Consider the following 21825-nt stretch of genomic DNA (forward strand, 5'->3'; position numbering starts at 1 on the left):
TTCTCGTACATGTTCAATGATCTTTGTTTACCAGCTTGTCCGTAGTTCACTATCTTGGGCTGCCAATATTAATATTATTATTTGTCTTTTGATTTGGTTTGAATTCACTTCTCCGTAACCATTCCTGATTAACATGAGGTTGTTCCAAGTGTTTTCTATACTTGCAACTATATTTATGCATGTTTCGCATTTCTTGCCTTCTCATGTGATCCTTCACCATATATTCTTTCTTTTGTTTTTTTTGGCAGATTCAGTTGCTGCCTGATTTTTATCTACTTCTGGTTTGATTTCCATTCCTACTTGACACTAATATGCTTCTGCTAAACTAAGTAGGGAAGTGATTTTCCTCTGGTTTCAAAACTTTCACTAGGTTTGGTTCTTGTGAAGTCAGCAGATGTGTATGCAGTCTCATGTTTGCAGATCTGTACATGTAATCAATTTCGAGGAGGCCCATACCCCCTTCAGAAGGGGGAATATATAGTCTTGGTATACACTGATTTTTTTATGAGTCATTTGATGAGCATAGGGCATCCTTCTTGTTTTCCTGTCCACCCGATTGAACACTTTTTGGGGCCAGTCAGTCATTCCAAAACTGTACATTAGGACAGGAAGAACAAATTGGTTTATAGCTTGGACTTTGTTCCTAGACGTCAACACTGTTTTCATTATTATTTTTAGTTTTCTAAAATATTCCTTACTAAGTTTTATTCACATTTGTTCATGTTCTGTTTCTGATTTTTAATAAATTCCCAAATATTTATACACTCCCTCTTGCTCAGGTTCTCTTATATCACATTCCTGTCTCAGGCTGATGTTTTCTTGGTGGTGTAGCTTGACCACTTGCAGTTGTGCTTTCAGCTGCTCATCTGATGAACTGTACAATTTTAAATTGTCCACAAAAAAAAGATGAGAAGTCTTTACACTTTGTTGTTTTCTGGGAGCCACATTATAGCCATGACCTAATATGTTAAGTAGACGGCTTAATGGGTTAGGGGCAAGGCAAAAGAACAGCAGTGACAGAGTCACCCTAGACTATCCCCCTCTGAATTTTTATCCCTGAAATAATTTGTTCTTTATCATAGCGTAACTGCAAAGTGGTTTGCCACTGTTTCATACTTAATGTAATCATTCAGTATAGGGCATATCCTATACATTTTTAAGCACTCTTTTATCCATGAATGTGGGATGCTGTCAAATGCTTTTTTTGTAGTCTGTCCATGCCATGCTGAATTCTTTCCCAGTTCTCCATTATGATTTTATTTAACAAAAAATGGTTCTTTGTTCCATGTGACTTTCTTTCATTTACACTTATGTTCTTTTGTCATGATTGAGTTTTTTTCTAAATGGCAATAAATTCTTGTCTGCATCAATTCCAGTGTATAGTTTATACATCGTTGGAAGGTAAATTACTGGCCTTTAGTTTTTTAGGATAGCCTGCTAGTTTCACTGTTAATAGCAGTATCGTTTTTCCTGCTAATCAGGCTGGTGTCTGTTCGGGTGCGCATATGAATAGTTCTTATTCGTGGCTAAATTTTCATGTAAAGATGTTCGTACTTTTAGTCAGAAGTTGGGTATTGCCTGGGGTTTTCCAATTAGAGGCTTTCCTTAACTTTGTTTCAGTCTCTGTGGCCATTACTTCATCCCATTTCATATCCTGTACATTTGAACAACTTATTCTTTCTTTTATTTCTTCTATCCATTCAGCATTTTTGTTATGTTCCACAGGATCTTCATAAATACTTCTCCAAAATGTATATATTTCTTCTTTTTTGGTGGTGTTTCAGTTCCTTTTGTCTTGCTTCTCAGTTTTCCATAAAACTTTTTTGGGTCATGAGTAAATTGCTTTTTTTCCCTTTTCCTTTGTATTTATCTGTGTCTCTTCTAATATTTTCCACCTATGCTGGTATTTTAGTTAATTTGTGATGGTGCATGACAGATCCTGACCTGTTCTGATGCTGTGCATTCCATTTATCATGTCTATCTGTCTGAGTATTTTTGTTAATCTCTTCTTTTCTGTACTCTTCTAACTCTGACACTTCTTGTTTTAATTGCTTTATATTTTTCTCTATTCGATACTTCCATGATGGTATTCAATTTCTCCCCTTCCTTTCCCTCAGTACCCTGTGTTCTTGTGGTAGAACTTTTATCAGTTTAGCTGCACAGTAATCTGTCATGTGTAATTCTGTTATATCGCATGGATCTCTATGGACAGTCAATTACTGCGTTCATTTTTTTTTTTTTTTTTTTTTTTTTTTTCAAAAGTCTAACTTTTTGGGTTTTATTGACCTTCTGCACTCTATTTATTTCATTAATCTTACTATATCTATCCATTTCTACCAAATCAAGCAACTCTTTTCTTAGCTCATTTTCTTCTAAAGTGAGGACACATTTTTTGTTTTCCATTTCCTGAAGGCATTCTATAGAAAGTTCTATAGCATTTTCCTGTGGTATATTCTCCAATGTCATCCCGTGCCATTTGTTGCTCTGTCATATGGGAACTCACTGGCCTGTTACTCCTCAACACTGACTGCGTCAGGGTTTCCACAATTTCCTGTTCCTTCTCTTGCTGTCCAGCTTCAAGTGAATGTTTGTATTGGTTTCCTTCGGAAGGCTCCGAAATATCTTCATAGGGCATTTGACTAATTGCTTCCCGTTACACTTAGGGTTACCACCTGTCCCACTATGCGAGGGACAGTCCCTCTTTGGGCAGTTGAGTCCTGCATAAAAATTGAAGAAATTGCAAATGTCCTGAGATATTAGGATAAACATATGTCCTATATTTAATGTAATAGTTGCATAAACATTTATTCTGTTTCTGAAACGCCTAAATGTTGTAAGAAACAGAATAAGCAACTAAAATGCTACAAGAATAAGCATTTATTTAAGAAAAAAAGTGAAGTTCTGTCCTTTGTACTGGCTGTGGGTATGTTTTGCCTTGCAAAATCTGACGTTTGTACAAAAAATGTCCCACTTTGGGCATTTGAAAAGGTGGCAACCCTAGTTCCACTGGTTTCACCTTAATTTGGATGCCCATTGCTCTATCCTGTTCTGGTGCTTTCTAAATTATCATAGGTTCATAGCTCGGTACTAGGCTATCGGCCCTAGGACCTATACAAGCCTAGCTATAACAATTCCTTGATTCCTTGGCTATTTCTTCCTACAGTATTTACTTCCCTGGACCCCCTGTCTAGCAGGGTGACTGACGTGGTACCCGTGGTGAATTTCCTATCTCACATCCAATCATCAAGGTTCCTTTTGAAGAGGTCCAAAGAGGCACTCTGCTTGACATGTATGGGCAGTCTATTACAGAGTCTGGGGAGTCTCTGGGTCAGGAACCTATCCCTCCAGCATGTTTTGTTCATTGTGATAACAAGGTTTAGATCCCTGGAGCGTGTTTCTCTGAGGTATTGGGATTTCTAAGTGTAGCATGTCCGACAGCTCTGGGTATGACATGGCCTTGTATGTTAAGCAGAGATCGCCTCCGAGTAGACGGTATGTGACCGAGTATAGGTGGAGTTTTTTTAGACTTTAGATTTTCTACACTGAATCCTTCACTTTGCAGGTACTTCATAACCTCGGTTTCTATTTCTTTAACTTCTCCATTACTAAGCTCCTTTTCTACTTTTCCTCTTTGTCTTCTTACTTTTTGTATTGTAAAGTTTTCCATGTCGGAATCCTTTGCCTGTATGTCTCTTCAAATAGCTTTGGTGGTGCACTTTTTTATTGATTAGTTTTGCATTCTCCTTTGCATAGATATTACACCATATTAAATCTCTTTCTTTCCCATGCACATATTTCTTCTTCAGATGTCTCCTGAGCTTCCCGTTTCTCCTTACTATGGGGACCCGTTCCATCATGCTGTGATGTAACCTGTTAGACCTTCCACACTAAATCCTTCACTTTGCAGGACTCCATAACTTTAACTTTTTTTTTTTTAACTTCTACTTTACTAATCTTCTTTTCTACATTCCCTCTTTGTGATATTTTTTATTGTGAAATGTTCCATATCTGGATGCCTTTGCCTGTGTTTCTCTTCAAATATCTTTGGGGCTGCCTTCTTTATATTGATTAACTTGACTTTCGTCTTTGCATAAATATTGCACCATATCAAATCTCTGATGTTCTTCGTGTTTCACTGTTGCAGTCATTACATTTGGGTAATCCTGCTGGCAGGTTGCCCTCAGCCAGCCTGAATTCCAAAGTCTTGGGTCCTACGTCGGCTGCTGTTGCCCCTTCTCTGACATCAGGTCATCAGGGGAATAAAAGAAGCAGCCAACACGATTTTCTTAAGTCTTTCTTGCTGCGCGGTGCCCGAAGCAGAAGCAGTTTGCAAGTGCCGGTCGGCCGACTCCTGAGATTTTCGTGTTCAAATTTCAGATCCAAAGTCTTCAATAAAGCTAAGTACCCCGTAGGGGAAACCTTGCTCCAGACCGATGTCAGAAAAAGTAAATAATACCTCATAAGGACTTTCATTCTTACTGTATTACTTGCCTAGGCCCTGATCACAATGTTTCTGGTTGTCGGTGTTGTGCTAGATTTAACCAACGCACTATTAAGCATCAGTATGATTTTGCTTTAAACTATTTTGGACACCGGTTTAATTATCCAGAAATGTCATCGGATAGCCATCCGACTACCAGAGTTCTCAAAGAATGCAAAGAAAAAGAGAGAGATAAACAACCGAGGTCCAAAACAGACGGCGAAGCTTCTCCTAAGCCAGTCGCCAGTTCGCCGGCTGTCAGTGAGGTGCTTTCGCAGCCCCTGACGCTCGCTACTTTAGAGTCACAGGCCACTACCGACTCCCATGTGGAGTCTACCATGCTACTGGAAACTCAAGGTATTGGAGCCTCGAATACTATTCCCTCAGATGGGTCTGGAGCCGCTGAGCAGGCACCGGCTTCTGAGGGTGTTTTCAGACCTAAACATCTTTACATTAAACCGACTTCAACTTCAAAGGCAAAGACTAAAGCACCTTCCAAAGCAAAAAAACAAACTCAGGAGCCATGTGGACAGGCCTCTATGCCCAAAAAACAGATGCTCAAAATGTCTGAAGACTTAATTACCTTGATCAGGGGTTCCTGTCCCCCTCCTAAGAGGAGGCCTAGGCAAGAGACTGACTATGAATCTTCAGATCAGGTTTCTATTTCTTCTGTTTCCTCTTCTGATCAGGAATAATCCCCCCCCCCAATGAGGATTCTGATGCTGAAGAATCTATACCTTCAGCTTCTCCTCCAGAGGACTATTCTTTTGGGGAAACCTTGCATAACATGAGGGAGCATTTCCACTGGGGGAGCCAAGATTTTTCAGAATCTAAAAAGAGGCTCTGGGATTTCCTTTTATTGCCTCAGCACAGGCCTCTAGCCAATTCCACCTGTATTAGACATTGTAGATGTGTTTTCGGAGTCTGGTCTTAACCCTGACTCCTTGCCTCCAGCTCCTGTTAAGCCTGACCAATATTACAGGGTTCCTGACTCTCATAAATTCCTTTTTTAAAACCCTTCTGCAGACCCAGAAACTATTTCACAGGGTCCCAAAGGAGTTAGGGCTTCAGCAGCAAAAAACCCTACCCCCTCTGACAGAGATTCTCGGGCACTGGATAGATGGGGGAAAAAAGGTTTACACATCTGCTACCTTGGCTATAAGGGCCTTAAACTGTCAGTTTCATATGCTCAAATATCAGCAACATGTCATGGCATTGCTTAAACAGAAAATGTTGTTAAACTCTGAATGTGCAGAAAGCAAGGAAATGCAGGATTTATTGCATGCAGCTGAACAAGTTGGAAAGCATACTTTGCAACGTGGTTTTGATTCTTTGGAGGCCTCCTGCAGGGCTGCAGTTACGGGTTCTGTAATTAGGAGGCATGCTTGGTTAAAGGAACAAAATCTGCCTGATCATGTCAAAGTTAAATTATTAGATGCACCTTTACAACGTGATACTTTGTTTGGTGTTAAGGCAGAAGAGGTGTTAAAGAAAATGGAGGACAAAGCTACATCTATGCAAACTGTCAAAGATTTTTTATAAGTACAGCCACCTAGGTTTAGTAGACACTGGCCTACAAAGAATTGGTCCTTTCCTGTGTCAGACAGACCTCAAAGGGGCAGATCCAGACGCCCTAGAGGCAGATCCCAGGCGCAAGGTTCCTACAGGTCAAAGCAATGGGGTGCTTCTTCCTCCAAAGTTGGAGAAGACAAATCGCAACCGTACAGGAAACAGTCCCAATGTCTTCCCCCCTGCCTTCACCAAGCACTTATCTCCTGGCAGCACCCTTAGGGGGAAAATTAGCTCTTTTTTTCTCAAAATTGGCACATTATACCCCAGGACAAGTGGGTTCTAAATATAGTGTCACAAGGGTACAAGTTCCATTTCCATTCCCTGCCAAAGGTAAACGACTGGCCAGATCTGCCAAAAAATCAATGGGCAGAGGCACAAAAACAAGTCTCATCCCTCATGGACATGGGGGCCATTCAACAAGTACCAGAGCAAGAGCAGGGACAAGGATTTTACTCAAGACTGTTCCTGGTACCCAGAAAAGACAAGGCCTGGAGACCAGTACTGGACCTATCTATTCTGAACACATTCCTGGATATACCAAAATTCAAAATGTTGACTTTGCAGCAGCTTCTGCCCATGCTGGGCAAGAACGCTTGGCTTGTGACTCTAGACCTAAAAGAGGCATACCTGTATGTCCCAATCAGGCAATTATGCAGAAGATACCTCAGATTCAAGGCTGGCTCAATGCATTACCAATTCTCTGCACTGCCCTTTGACTTATCTGCTGTGCCCAGGGTCTTTACAAAAGTGCCTGGCACCAGTAATTGCATTCTGCAGCCAAAATGGAATACAAATATATCCTTATAAACTAACATAGAAGAAGCATATCCAGGTGAAAGCGCTTACCACGTCTCCTGTTTGTATCACAATAAGTCCAAATTTTAAAGTTCATGAAGCAACGGTTCTTTCAGCTTTGTTTCCTGCATTTTGGTTAGTGCTGTGTTTACTGCCTGCATCGCTACTGTGCCTTTTATGTTGGCTTATGTGCTTGGACTGAGTTTGGCACAGGTAGCGTTAGTCCTGTGGGGAGTGATATTTCTTGGACTTACAAATATATCCTTACTTGGACGACTGTCTAATTCAAGCAGAGAACAAAGACATTCTTCTACAGCACCTGGCAATTGTGAAAAGACTTCTAACATGCCTGGGGTACACAGTCAACGAAAAGAAATCAAAACTAGTACCCTCTCAAGAGATAATATTCCTGGGTGCAAGCTTAACTACAGCTGCCCAGATGGCTTATCTCACGCTAGACAAAGGCAAAGGCAACTGACTACCTATTTCAAAATGTTGGCAACAAAGGCCCAGTTATCTGCAAGAAAAATTCTGCAGGCTTTGGGCTTCATGGCATCCTGCATCCTACTAATTCCATATGCAAGACTGCATATGAGGAAATTTCAGTGGTACCTAAAAAGTGTTTGGACTCAGCGCTGCCACAGCCTGGAAACAATGATTACTCTCATTCCCTGCCTGCAACAGGAGTTTCGATTGGCGGGCGAAGGCTTGTCACCAGAACAAGGGACAGCCATTCACATTACCCCCAGTCTGGCAGACACCAACAACGGATGCATCAGATTATGCCTGGGGGGCCCACATGGCAGGAAGATGCATTCAGGGCACATGGTCCTCAAACCAAGTGCATCTACATATCAATCAAAAAGAGATGCTAGCTGTTCAAAATGCCCTGACAGCCCTCAAGAACCTACTTCATCTGGGACAACTACTGATAAAGACAGACAACACCACAGTCATGTGGTATATAAACAAGCAGGGGGGCACACATTCTTACCCCCTTTGCAGACTAGCCATGACTTTGTGGGACACAGCATTGACTTACCAAGTACATCTGCAGGCACAATTCTTGCCAGGAAAGGAAAATACTCTGGCAGATGAACTAAGCAGAAATCTCATGGATACCCACGAGTGGCAGCTGGATCCACAAGTCTTCAGCATGATAACAAGGAATTGGGGATGCCCAGACATAGATCTATTTGCCTCCCCTCACAACTACCAACTAAAAAGATTCTGCACAAGGACTTATCCCAGACAAGCATGGAAAGTGGACGCCCTATCTGTATATGCCTTTCCTTCACTGCCTCTCCTCCCCAAGGTACTCCTAAAGGTCAGACAGGAGAAGCCAAAGATGATACTGATAGTCCCAGACTGGCCCCACCAGTACTGGTATCCAATCCTAAGGAACTTGTCTCAATGCCCAGCTTGGACCTTACCTCAAACACCCCGTCTACTATCCCAGCAAAACAATCAGATCCTGCACAGCCAACTCAGGACTTTAAACCTGGCAGCATGGCGGATAATGTAATCATACAAAACACACCTCTCAGTAAAGCTGTGATGGATGTCATTTTGGAAGCCAGAAGGCCTAGTACTAGAAGATCTTATGCGGAAAAATGGAAGAGATTCTGTGCTTGGAACCAGGCACAAGGAACTGATACAACTGTACCAAATATTCTTCAGATTTTGCAATACTTAACTGAGATGCTGAACAAAGGCCTATCTTTTTCATCCATTAAAATTCATGCCTCTGCTATTTCGGCTCATTACAATACAGAGCCACCAATCTTTTCTCATCCTTTATTAAAGCAGTACCTCAGAGGAGCCAAAAATTTAAGGCCTCCAAGGAGATCACCAATACTGGCATGGGACCTCAACTATGTCTTGGAAAATCTCACCCTGCCTCCTTTTGAGCCAGCTGCTACTGCTGATATAAAGTTTTTATCTTGGAAAACAGCTCTGCTCCTAGCAATAACTTCTGCAAGATGAGTTTCAGAGCTACAGGCACTCATGGCTGTGGAACCTTTTATCATGTTTTATCCAGACAGGGTTTGTCTGAGGACAAACCCAACATTTATGCTTAAGGTGGTGTCCAGTGTGGTTCATAACCAAACTATTCATCTGCCAACTTTTTATCCAAACCCACAGAACAAGGGGGAGAGAATTCTGCATTCATTGGACGTACACAGACAGTTTAGATTCTACTTGGACAGAACCACAGTTTTCAGAAGGACACAGCAATTACTAGTGGCATATGCTGCAGGATCACAAGGAAAGGTCATCTCAAAGCAGACTATTTCAAAGTGGATAGGGCACTGCATTCGTTTCTGCTATTCTCACCATGGCAAGCCAGTATCTAAGGGCATTAGGCCACATTCAACCAGAGCTGCAGCCACTTCAGCAGCCTTTCTCAGTGGAGTACCAACCAAAGACATTTTAGAGGCTGCTACTTGGAGTTCAGTGCACACCTTTACAAAGCACTTTCATCTGCCACTTTACTCTAAATCCAGGGCAGGCTTTGCCACTGCAGTTCTGCAGGACCTCATAGCCGCTCCAAATGCTGTTTAGCTCCAGCCTCCCAACCATAGCTTTGGGACTCTACCCAAATGTAATGACTGCAACAGTGAAACACGAAGAACATAGTACAGTTGTGTACACTTACCATAAATGTAGATGCTAGAGTGTATTCACTGTTGCAGTCCAGGTTTCCCACCCGCCTTCCCCCCCATTTTCCTTTTGGATCTTATCTTTCCTTCTCTGATTTATACTACCTATGTGGTGTATTTGCTTATAGATGAAGGTAAAATTTATATTGGTGTATTTATGAATATATATATATAAAGTTTGACTACCCTTTTTGGGGGCACCTGACATCTGGGGCAAGAAAAACTGAAGAAAATGGCGTTGGCTGCTGCTTTTATACACCTGACATCAGGAAGGGGCGACAGCAGCCGACGCAGGACCCACGACTTTGGAATTCAGGCCGGCTGAGGGCAACCTGCCAGCAGGATTATCCAAATGTAATGACTGCAACAGTGAATACACTCTAACATCTACATTTATGGCAAGTGTACACAACAGTACTTTTCTTTCCCATGTCCATATTTCTTTTTTTTATACATTTCAGTAGGTTTTGTTTATATTTTCACACTTCCTCAGATACTTCTTTTTCCAAACAGATCAAAGTTTCTTTGTCTTTATACTGTTTTTCACAAATCTGTTGTATTAATGAACACATTTTTTTTATTTGAGGCTTCTGACAGTTTTTCTTGTGGAATATTTTCTTTCCTCTAATTTCTCTCTTAATCTTTTTGTGTATATCTTGTGTCTGGAAATTCTGGGCTGTTTACATAATAGTAACAATACAGAATTTCTTTCATATCTTCAATAGTCCACTCTATTGTCTTTATGGCTCTTCTTTGACCTATCCGTTTTTGTGATTTTTTTGTGAACTGCTACTTCCTTCTACAACAGGGGAGGGCCATCCTCCCCCTGGGCCTGGCTTGGCCCCGTTGTAGGAATGTTTCTGTTTTTTCAAGACTCTACGCTGTCATTTTTTCCAGTCCTGGCACCAGTGCACCTACCAGGATTGGGCATTTTTTAGCCCGAGTTTTGTGCACCCAGCTGTCTTTAATTTTTGACCTACCTCTCCATGATGTATGCTATGTAAATATGTACATATATCTGTATATATCAGTGTCATCTTGGTGAGATTTTGTGAAAAATGGGGTCCACCTCATGAAGACACTCAGCAGGACTAGAGGATGTATTCAATTTCAACAACACTACTCTCCTTTGCTTTCCTGACTTATCTCTCCATTCGGACCCCAGGCTCCTGAATGATCACACTGATCTCAGAGAAGAGACCACAGAAAGAGGTCTTGAAACCCTTTGGAAGGATCTGTTCTGTCTCACATATCAGCCTAGGACTAACAGGCTCCAGAAAGAGCCTGGTTTCATTCCATAAGGCTACCCAAGTGTTACAGTAGCTGGGGACTGTCTCCCATACGTTGAGGAATGGACGGAACAAACATCAGATATGAAAGTTACGGTGGATATAAAAAGTATACACGCCCCTGTTAAAATGCCTGTTTTTTGTGATCTGAAAAAATGAGACCACAATAAATCATTTCAAAACTTTTCCCACCTTTAATGTGACCAATAACCTGTACTATTCAATTGAAAAACAAATCTGTTAGGGGAAAAAATATAAAAAATAAAAAATGTACATTAAGCTGGTTGCATAAGTGTGTACACCCTTAAACTAATACTTTGTTGAAGCACCTTTTGATTTAATTACAACATTCAGTTTTCTTGGGTACAACCCTGTCATCAATTAAAGAGCCTCTTGATTAACCCCAAATAAAGTCCAGCTGTCCTAGTAGGATTTTCCTGACATTTACTCAGTTGCCTGCTATAGCAAAAGCCATGGTTCGCAGAGAGCTTGCAAAGCATCAAAGGGATTTCATTGTTGAAAGGTATCAGTCAGGAGAAGGGTACAAAAAAATTTCCACAGCATTGGATATACCATGGAACACAGTTTAGACAGTCACCAAAAGTGGAGAAAATGTGGGACAACAGTGACATTGCAAAGAACTGGACATCCCTCCAAAATTGTTGAAAAGACAGTACGAAAACTGGTAAGGGAGGCTGCCAAGAGACCTATAGCAACACTGAAGGAGTGGCAGGAATTTCTGGCAAGTACTGGTTGTGTACTACATGTGACAACAATCTCCAGTATTTCCATATGGCTGGACTATGGGGTAGGGTTGCAAGACACAAGCCTTTTTTTTTTTACACAGAAAAACGTCCAGGCTTGGCTAAAATTTGGAAAACAATATAGTAAGTCTCTTAAAAGCATGTGGGAAAATGTTTTATGGTCTAATGAGACCAAGGTTGAACTTTTTGGCCACAATTTCAAAAGGTAAGTTTGGTGCAAAAAAAACAACATGTAACGCATCACCAAAAGAACTCCATCCCCACGGTGAAGCATGGTGGTGGCAGTATCATGCTTTGGGGTTGCTTTTCTTCAGCTGGAACTGGGGCTTTAGTCAAGGTGGAGGGAATCCGTTCCAAATACCAGCCACATTTGGCCCAAAACCTTTAGGCATCTACTAGAAAGCTGAAGATGAAGAGGAATGTCACCTTTCAATACAACAATGACCCCATGCATACATCCAAATCAACAAAAGAACGGCTTCACCAGAAGAAAATTAAAGTTTTGGAATGGCCCAGCTAGAGCCCAGACCTAAATCCAATGCGAAATGTGTGAGGAGACCTGAAGAGGGCTATGCACAACAGATGCCTCACAATCGGACAGATTTGAAGCGCTTTTGCAAGGAAGAGTGAGCAAGTATTGCCAAGTCAAGATGTGTCATGCTGATAGACTCCTACCCAAGAAGACTGAATGCTGTAATTAAATCAAAAGGTGCTTCAACAAAGTATTTAAGGGTGTGCACACTTATCCAACCAGCTTATTGTACGTTTTTTATTTTTTTATATTTTTTCCCCCTAACAGACGTTTGTTTTTCAATTGAATTGTACAGGCTATAAGTCACATTAAAGGTGGCAAAAGTTTTGAAATTATTTATTGTGGGCTCATTTTTTTATATCACAAAAACATGGCATTTTAACAGGGATCTGTACACTTTTTATATCCACTGTATGCATTCACTGTAACAATAGATCTGTGTTGTCTGTTTCTGTCCTTTCTCAACCTCCCACCTCTCCTTCCCCCTTCATTGTAGTCACCTTTAATTTCTCATTTGACTCCTAGAGTGGTATGGCTGATGTGGCCTTGGTTCTCAGAGGTTCCTTTTCAAGATCATGTATATCAGCTGGCTTCTTTTCTTCTCCTTTAGACATAATCCTTTTGGAAAATTCTGTGTGGGCAAACTTGATCTGAGGTAGCTTGTTCAGCACAAGGGGGTTATGGACAAGTGGAGGAGCCTGAACACTGGATCCAAAGCTTGAGAGTGGCTAAAGTCAGGCTTGGTATGGATCCGAAGACCCATACGTTGAGGAAGGTTGGAAATAGCACAGAGCTATCATTATGTTGAGTACATAACTTCCATATCTTTACCAGGCCTTCAAAAATTAGACTTTGAAAGCCGTGATGGGTATACCCGTTTTAAGAGTACAAAGAAGTCTCCTATAAAGACTAGTGTACTCTTACAGGAAAGACAGGAACTCTGCCTTCCTGATGACTACTGTCTTGTAAGAAGCAAGGAGTTAAGGGGCTTCTCCCTGCCCCAGCAGGGAAGAAGTAAACCTCCTCTCAGTCTTCTTCATACCCTTCTACTAGGAAGATTTGAAGAGAGCAAATGGAAGAAATCCAAGGAAAAGGAAAAAAAAGAGAAAGATAAGGAATGAGAGAAAGAAAAGCATAAAGAAAGAGTCTTTGAGAAAATGTTCTCCAGATCCACCAGGCCTGTCAGGACCAGCTCCAGTGCACAAACTATTGGATCCATCCTTGACATTTTTGGCATATGAAACACATTTTCAGTGGGACTTGAAGGAATTATCCAAGTCTCTCTCTGGGTCCTTTTCCGTAGAAGACGGGAAACTAGTGGATGCACAGCTGGCTACCCTCCAGTTTTTGTCAGTTGTGTCCATGCACCTTATTTCTCATGTGGCTGATGGCATATTCAGAGTGGCAGGCACTGTCACAGTTGAGTACTAGCACACTTAGATGCATCTCTGCAACTTCACAAAATACTTTACGATGTCATTCATTAATGCCCATATATTGTGTCCCCTATATTTGAACCTAAGGTTAAGAAGATGCTGTCTAGAAGTGAACAGAATAGCAAGACCTTGTCTGCTATTGGAGTATACTTTTTAATCCCAGTGGATTTGTCCAGGAACCTAAAAGGAAGCAAAAAAGTGGTAGTTCCGCAAATTTCAAGCCTTCACTTCAGATACTTCTAGTGATAGGCACCACCAGAAGTAGAGGGGAGGGAATGATCAAAATTGACTTTGACTCTGTAGCAGAGGTGGACCACAAAATCTAAGTTTTTGGGGTTCCTAGTCTGACAGGCCTATTTCAGCACTCCTGAAACGTTGCCCAATTACTGCATTCTGGAGACAGTCGGAACGACGCTTGTATCTGAACTCTACATCTTGGATATCCATCACCCAGTATTTATGGATATAGAGAATCATAACCAGAGGCTATATGATCCCATTCCTTTATCACCCCCCCCATTCAGAAAAACTTCTGACATCCCACCCACATAATGGAAATCTGCAGCACACGAAATAAGAAAGCTGCAAGACAAATGAGTCATCCAGGAGGTCCCACCAGACCAGCAAGGAACCAGAGTCTATTCAAGATTATTTTTGGTGCCAAATAAAAATGGGGACATCAGGCCCATCCTGGACTTCAGTAATCTAAACCAGTGTGTGAAACCACCAAAGCTTCAGATGGTCATGGTTCAGTCCATTCTACTGATGTTAAAGAAAGATGATTGGATGTGCTCGAAAGGCCTCCAGGATGCTTATCGCATCAAAATGAACAGGTGCCCCAGGAGGTTCCTCCACTTCCGGCTGGGAGTTGGTAATTTCCTGTTCAGAGCCCTACCCTTTGATCTCACCACTTCACCCTGGTTTTCTTTAAGTGCACGGCAGTGGTTGCAACTCGCCTCAGACTGCAGCATTCCAAATGTTCCCATATCTAGACAACTGGTTCATAACTGCTTCCACCAGAATTCTTCTCCTTCGAGCCAGACACACCTTGTTCCATCTCTTTTCCCATCTGGGGTTAACTTGTCAATATTACAAAGGCAAAATCACAGCCTGTTCAAAGTACAGAGTTCTTTGGAGTCATGTGGACACCACATTAAACAGTCAGGCTACTACAATCAAGGATTCCCACCCTTTGACATCAAACACCAACAGTACTCTCTCATCAGAAGCCTCCAACCAGGTGCATATTACATTTTCTGATTTAATCTTCCATTTACTCTAGTCCCTCTAGCCAGGTTTTGCATGAAAGTTTTACAGTGGACTCTAACAGTCTAGTTGTTAAGTTCCCATCTTATAAGCTGCCTAGTGTTCCTCACCCACATCTGCAGAAATGGTGGCTGGACTCCCCATTAGTTTCTCAAAGGTGCCCTTTTGTTCTGCCATCTCCACCCCCAGCCATGGTGACCGTGGATGCTTCTCAGCTAAGGTAGGGGGACATTTCATGGGACTGTGATGGTCCAAGGCACTTGGTCCCCGACAGATGCCAGTCTTTACATCAGTGTCTTGGAAATGAGAACAGTCCTCCTAGCATTGCAGGCTTTTCAGGACTTCCTCCCATGGTGTGTGATTTCCATCCAAGCAGACAGCATGTCTGTTTTTTTTTACATTAACAACAAGGAGGAGCATGCTCTCACCCATTGTGTCAAGAGGCTATGAGGGTTTGGCAGTGGGCGATGTCCTCCCACTACTTTCTGATAACGCACATCCTGGGGAAGTCCAGTATGTTAGCAAACAACCTGAGCAGGTCCATTCTTCAGTAGTGAAAAAGACTTTTCAGCCACTGCGGGCTGACCTTGCTGCAACCTGTTTTTCACTCCCTCTAACACTGATTGCTGCAGTTGTTTTGCCCTGATCCTCTGAGGAAGGGAGTCCCTGAGAGATGCTGTTGTCTACATTTTGTTCCTGGGACTCTTGTATGCATATCCCCCCCTACTCCTGTTATACCAGAGTTCCTGCAGGAAGCAATATGGAGCAAGGCAAGGTTGATCCTAATTGCCCCCTTTTGGCCTCAATAGATGTGGTTTCCCAATCTTTGGCCTCATCTGATTCACTATCCATGGGTGCTGGACCCATTTCCAGACCTTCTGTCTTGCCCACCCAGCACGCCTTACCCAGACATTGCAGCCTTCAAGTTATCTTCATGGTTTCTCCAGTTTCTATGATCAGACAGCCCATGCTTTATTAACGGTTTGTACATATTTTAATATCTTCACAGAAGCATACGTAGAAGTATATGGGAGAGATTTTCTATTTGGGCATCTAGCAGGGACATAGTTTCTTTTTTGCTGTTCTCCCTTCTCTCTCAAAGTTTCTAGTTGCTTTTTTCCATGATGGAAGATGGGAGTATATTTCCTTTGTAATGGTATAGATTCCCTTTACTGTAGTAAGCGGGCAAACTTGATCCAAGGTAATTCAGTGCACGGGGGGGGGGGGGGGGGGGGGTTCTGAGTAAGGGGAGGAGCCTGAGCCTTTGATCAAAAAGTCTGTAGTAGGGGATGTCTGATCTGAAGACCCATCAGTTGACAACATGGATGTATTGTTGTGGCAAGTACATAGCTTTCATTTCAGAGAGGTAGAGGTTAAAGTTAGCACTGAATACACATACCTCCTTTCAAGGGAATTCCTGCCCGCCCTCCAAACCAAACAAATTTTTCCTCGGATTCCTCAACACTTGCTGATCCTAAGAGTCATAGAACCAGTACCTTTATATATCATAGGGGAAAAGGCTTCTCTTCAAGAATTCTTCTGGTGCCAAACAAAAAACTTTCAGGGAGACCAGTTCTTGATCATTCCTTTCTGAACCTGTTTAAATTTACCAAAATTCAAAATGTTAACCTTTCAGGGTCTATAACCTGTCATCCTTTGAGTTTTATTGGTAGCATTAGATCAAAAGAATGCTTATCACATCCCCATGCCCACAGATGTCATGAAATTGCTCAGATTCTGTGTGTCTGGGTCACATTTTCAATTTTCTGTATTACCCTTTTGGCCATCTAGAGCTCCAGTGGTGTTTGCAAAAGTGTCTTCCTATAGTGATTTCTCATTGCATACTGCAAATTATTCACATATTTCCTTCTTTAGATAACTTACTTTTCCAGAGTCTTCTCCCAAATGTTAGGAGTTCTTAACATAGTTTTCTTCTCTTTTTATCAGTCTGGGGTTCTAGATAAATGTTCAGAAATCCTCCCTGTCTCTCACACAGGATGGTGTTTGTGGGCTGCCTTCCAGACACTTCAGCAAAAGGCTTTTCTTACCCAAGAAAAGATGCGTTTTTATCTGGAAACTTCCCTGAGCTGCTGCAGTCAGTCTCCAACTTCAAGAGAATATCTCGCGATGCCTGGGTTCATGGCTTCTAGGATGCTCCTGATTCCGCATAACAGGTTACACGTGAGAAAAGCTAATTAAAAAAAAATAAAAAACACACAGACCCAACATTCGCATCCTCTGGTCAGTCAGATTCCAGTTCTGTGGGCCTTGCTTAGGTCTCCATTTTTAAAGTTGGTCTGTAACTGCAGCCTCCATGTATTTTGCTTGGGTGTGCAGTTTCTAAGCTGACAGAGGTGCAAAGCCTGTGTAACTCTTCAGACAAACCAAAACCTATAAATGTCAGAGATGTTATTTGTGATCCATGCCATAAGAATCTCTTCAGCTGTGGTCTCTAGGACCTCTACAGGTGATTACAGATAACACCTCAGTGATATGGTACATAAACCAACAGGGAGGCACCAGGTTTTAACCTTTGTGCAGGCTGACTATGATGGCTTGGGGTTAGCTGTTCAACATGGTTTAACTCTCCAGTCATCTTGCATTCTGTCAGGGCAGGATGTAGGGACAAAAAAAGCTGAGCAGGACCTAGACAGACCCTCACAAATAGAAATTGAATGAGGGTGTCTTCCAGAAATTGATCGAGGTGCAGGTAACACCTCAAATAGATCTGTTAGCCTTCTTTCAAAAAGCAAAAGTAAACAAATTCTACACCTAGACTGTTTGCAGGCAGCCCTAGAAAAAAAGATGCACTCTCATTTGCATGGTCGGAGATGTTCCTTTACGCATTTTCCAACCTTTCTCCTGATTTCCAGGGTAACTCTGAAGATGCAGAAAGACTCTCCAAAAGTCACTGTGGTGACTTCCTTTTTGCTCAAGCAGTATTCGTTCTCTCTTTTATGGAATTGACCAAGGGTAGTTACCACAAGTTTACACTCAGACCGGACATACTCACACAAGACAATGGGAGTTTGATACACTCTAATCAACTAAGTGCTGGGTGATTCAGTGCTGATACCTTTTAGACTCCTCTTTCATGAGAACATGCAGCAGGTCCTAAAGGAAGCAAGAAAGCTTGCTATTAGGAACGCTCATATATTTGTAAGTGGAAAAAAGTTTTCTAATTGGTGCCAATGACCAGTGCCATATTAGGGAATATGTACTATTGGTTCTTAATATTTGTGCAAGTTATTTTCCACTGACTTTCTTATTCCTTCTGTCAAGGTTCATCTAGTGGCCATGTCTGCTCATGGGTCTTCTCTTTCATCTCTGTTTGTTAAAACAATTTCTGAAGAGTTTCTTTTGCATTCTAGGCCACCCAAAACAGGTAGTCCCTGTTTGGGATCTTAACTTTGTGCTGGAAATGTTAACTCTCACTCCCTTCGACCAGATCATCAAGCCGATTTAAGTTTCACCACAAGGAAGACTACTGGTTATTGCTGTGATATCTGCAAAGAGTATGAGTTACAAGCTCTCATGGTGAGTGAATGTTGCCTGGCCTTTCATAGTGATAGGGTCACATTAAGAACAAATCCCTCATTTATGCCTTAAATTGTTTCAATTTTTACTTTGAATTAAGCCACCTATCTCCCATTGTGCAATCCATATATTAGAACCACTAGAAAGGATTTTACATGATCTGGAAGTACATAGGCCACTTTTGTACCATCTTGGCAGAACTAAGTCCTTTAGAAAAGCAGATCAGTGGTTTATTTCTTATGACGGGACAAGGAAGGGACAACCCGTGGCAAAACAGACTATTTTTAAATTGTCTGCAGCTATTGCTTTTGTTATTCCCACCTGTGTAAATGTTATTCCAGGCAGTATCAAGCCAAATTCTGCCAGAATTTTGGCTTCTGCAATGGCATACTGAAAAGGGGTGGACTCCAAGCATTCTAGAGGCAGCAACATAGTTCTCCATGAATGCTTTTACAAAGTATTAGAAACTAGATTCCTTTTCCAGGTAAGGCTTTGCTAGGACCATTCTCGAGGGGTTCCTGGATCCTTATCCTTCCTCCTCTGAGGTTGGAACCTATATAGTCAAAGGTACTGCAGCAGTGAGAAAGGTGAAAATAGTACAGTTGTGCAAGTTGCACTTGCCGTAACAGTAGTACTTTGAATTCCTCACTACAGCTCATTCAGCCTGGCTGTGTAGCATGATTTTGGTTCCTGTTTTACATCTAGCCGAATGGTTATGTGAACAGTAATGTATTTCAGTCTCTAACTGCTTTGTTTTTAAATACTTATATATTTTTAAATGAGTACAGTGTGGCAAAATAGGTAGCTTTGTTTTCCAAAGGACAGAAAGAATAGCTTCCCATTGACTTTAACAACTGTTTGCAAGTGATGCCATCGTACGCTGCTATGGTTTTAAGTCTGTAGTGGTGATTGAAGTAGCAGTAATTGATACTGTCATTTCTGGTTCTACCATTTCTTAATAGGGTTGAAGATTATTTTGATCTTTTTACTTGATTTGCGTAAATTGTATGTAACAGAGTAGTCTGCAAGCAATTGAAACTTGCTATGCTGCACATCTGTTACCATAGTTGTAACCCCAACTGTCATAGGATTGAAGAAATACTGGATCAATGGAAGTCAGCACACTGCATTATGGTGGGCCACCTTTGTGCACCTGACCTCTGTTTCACCCATGGCCAAAGCAGTGTGCTGACATTCATTAAAGTGGTAAATGCCAAGTGTACGTAACAGCATTGTCTGCATCCTGGGTCTTTATTGTGAAATGCGCTCTTCGGTGTTCTAGTAAGGTAATACATGTCAGAAGTATTGGTCATTCCTTTTATGTTGAAGGTATGAATCAAAAGGAAGTTATCTTGGACATGGAAAGTTGTAAATGTACTAATAATGAAAAGATACTGAAGCTGGTGAGACAAAGGGCCAAACCCCATGTACAGTTCACAGGAGAAAGACTGGAAAACAAGTTTGATTTAGTGCGGGTAATGACATCAATTGTTCTGAGGAGGGGCTGAGTCTCTACATTCATACAAGGCATTTAACATGTTCCCTCTGGAAAATATTCATGAACAAATGACAGGTTAGGAGTAGATCACATGATTAAGGTATGAGTAAAACCATTTAATCATATTTACATTACCGAAAGCTCCCTATAGAAGTAAGGTTAGTAACTAGTGGGGTATTACAAGTTCCAGTATTGAGCTCACCCAATTTGAACTAATAAAGTAACACTGCTGAAAATCATGTGATTGGTAGACAAGGTGGCACTGAAACTTAGGAGAAAATAGTGATAATTTAGGAGGGAAATACAGAAAACTCAACAGAATTGTATCCGTTAAAGCAGAAAGAAGTAGAAAGGGTAGTCAATGGTTGCTTAAGACCCAGCATAGAGAGAGTAAGGACGTATTGTCTGATGTTAGAATGATTGGCAGCGAGGGGTGGTAAAGATTTGAAGTTAGGGACATAGTCTGATTACTATTTATGAACCAAAAGAAAAGAACAGTTTCAAAAACTGTTGGTGGAAGTGTATTGGAAGTTCCTCTTTTTCTTACTTGTATGAGAGGGGTCTGAGAGAACTCCAAATACTGTAGGTGGAGAGAAGGCACTGGAACTTGACAGGATTTACCCTAATGCAACAAAACACAGGATGAAGGCAAGGTACTGTCGGCTGAAATAGGGCTGACAGTATGTTTTTACGAGTGGGTGCAAATCTGGAGCTAAAAAATGCTGACCTGTCAGCTGTACCTTGAACTTGGAATGTCATTTAATTCCTGATGGAAAGAACTGTAGCGTATCTAGAGTATATAGAAGCTAGAGAGACAAACTTGACAAATGCTTTCTGGATTTTATAGGGGGAAGATCATGTCAAAGAAACCGGAGTTCTTTGAGTATGTAATGGTGGTACTAAACCATAAAAGAGAAAATACACAATCTTGTTGTGTTATTACAAGGTATTTAACACTGTTCTTCACAACACGTTGCTGAACAAACTGCAGCCTTGGTGGGGGTCATAAGAGAGTGGTTTGGTTGAACACTCAGATTCATTTGCAGGTTGCACAGAGCAGTCATAAGCGGAAGAAATAATTACCAGTACCAGTGCTAGGCTAAGAAATAATTGCCAGTACAAGTGCTAGGCTCGTATCTAAAATGCATTAGCAGACTGTAGTGATGGCTCATATTTATGCAAAGAGCTGCCTAATACATTGTTGCTTAGACAAGAAATTATTCCTTGCAGCAATACTTTCACAACTAATTCTTACCTACTTGACAGTACACTGACTATTTGTTTTGCTTTGTCATGAAGCTGCAAAGGGGAAAGGAAAAGCCACAGTCAAAGAAGTTTTGAAGGGCCCCGAGGTTTGCAAAGACCCTGCTCTACTTACCACACATGCAATGGGAGTAAATATTTATAAAACAGGCAAAGATCCGGAGCTGAAACCTGACACTGAGTATCCAGATTGGTAAGTAAAAAAAAAAAAAACCAAAACAAATTAAATATCTTTTTTTAATGGAAACTTTCCTGTATAGTTTCCAGTGGAAATTAAAACAGTAGTTTCACATGTAGAAAATATTATATCTGCTTCTGAGGCGTTCTTAGTGATTGGTCACTCTTTTTAAATGTTCTGGTTTTGTTTTTTATGTGATGCTATACCACTTTGGTAAGTAATAGTGCTGTCTGTTATGTGTGCTTTCTTTGGTTGAATTATTTATTTCCTGACTGAAGTTGCCAAATTTCAGCTTCCACTAGCATTCTGAAAATAATTCTGCGAAATTCTGCTCCGCAGCATGATGCCATGTTAGGTAAACTGTGCTAAACTAAAACTGGAAATATTGTAGCAAAACAAGCATTTTTACATAGACTTCCTGTTAGTTTTATTTTTTTCTGGGCTTCAACTGTGTCTGGAAATAAAACAGTGACATACAGTTTTCTAAGATGATTCATACTACTCTGGTTTTCATACCACATTTGTTACAGAAGTGGGGAAAAAAAAATTTTG

At 41.3% G+C, this 21825-nt stretch overlaps 1 protein-coding gene across 1 annotated transcript in view; it reads left to right on the top strand.

The window, feature by feature from the left end:
- Positions 1-21825, top strand: part of MRPL54 (mitochondrial ribosomal protein L54) — a 190378-nt gene that overhangs the window by 124018 nt on the left and 44535 nt on the right. Inside the window, exon 2 of the mRNA XM_044053887.1 lies at positions 21132-21288. Coding sequence (XP_043909822.1) covers positions 21132-21288 — 157 coding nt within the window. The remainder of the gene's footprint in view (positions 1-21131; positions 21289-21825) is intronic.

The sequence above is a fragment of the Protopterus annectens genome, chromosome 13.part0 (assembly GCF_019279795.1).
Source record: "Protopterus annectens isolate FY-2018-M chromosome 13.part0, PAN1.0, whole genome shotgun sequence".
Taxonomy (NCBI): Eukaryota; Metazoa; Chordata; order Ceratodontiformes; family Protopteridae; genus Protopterus; species Protopterus annectens.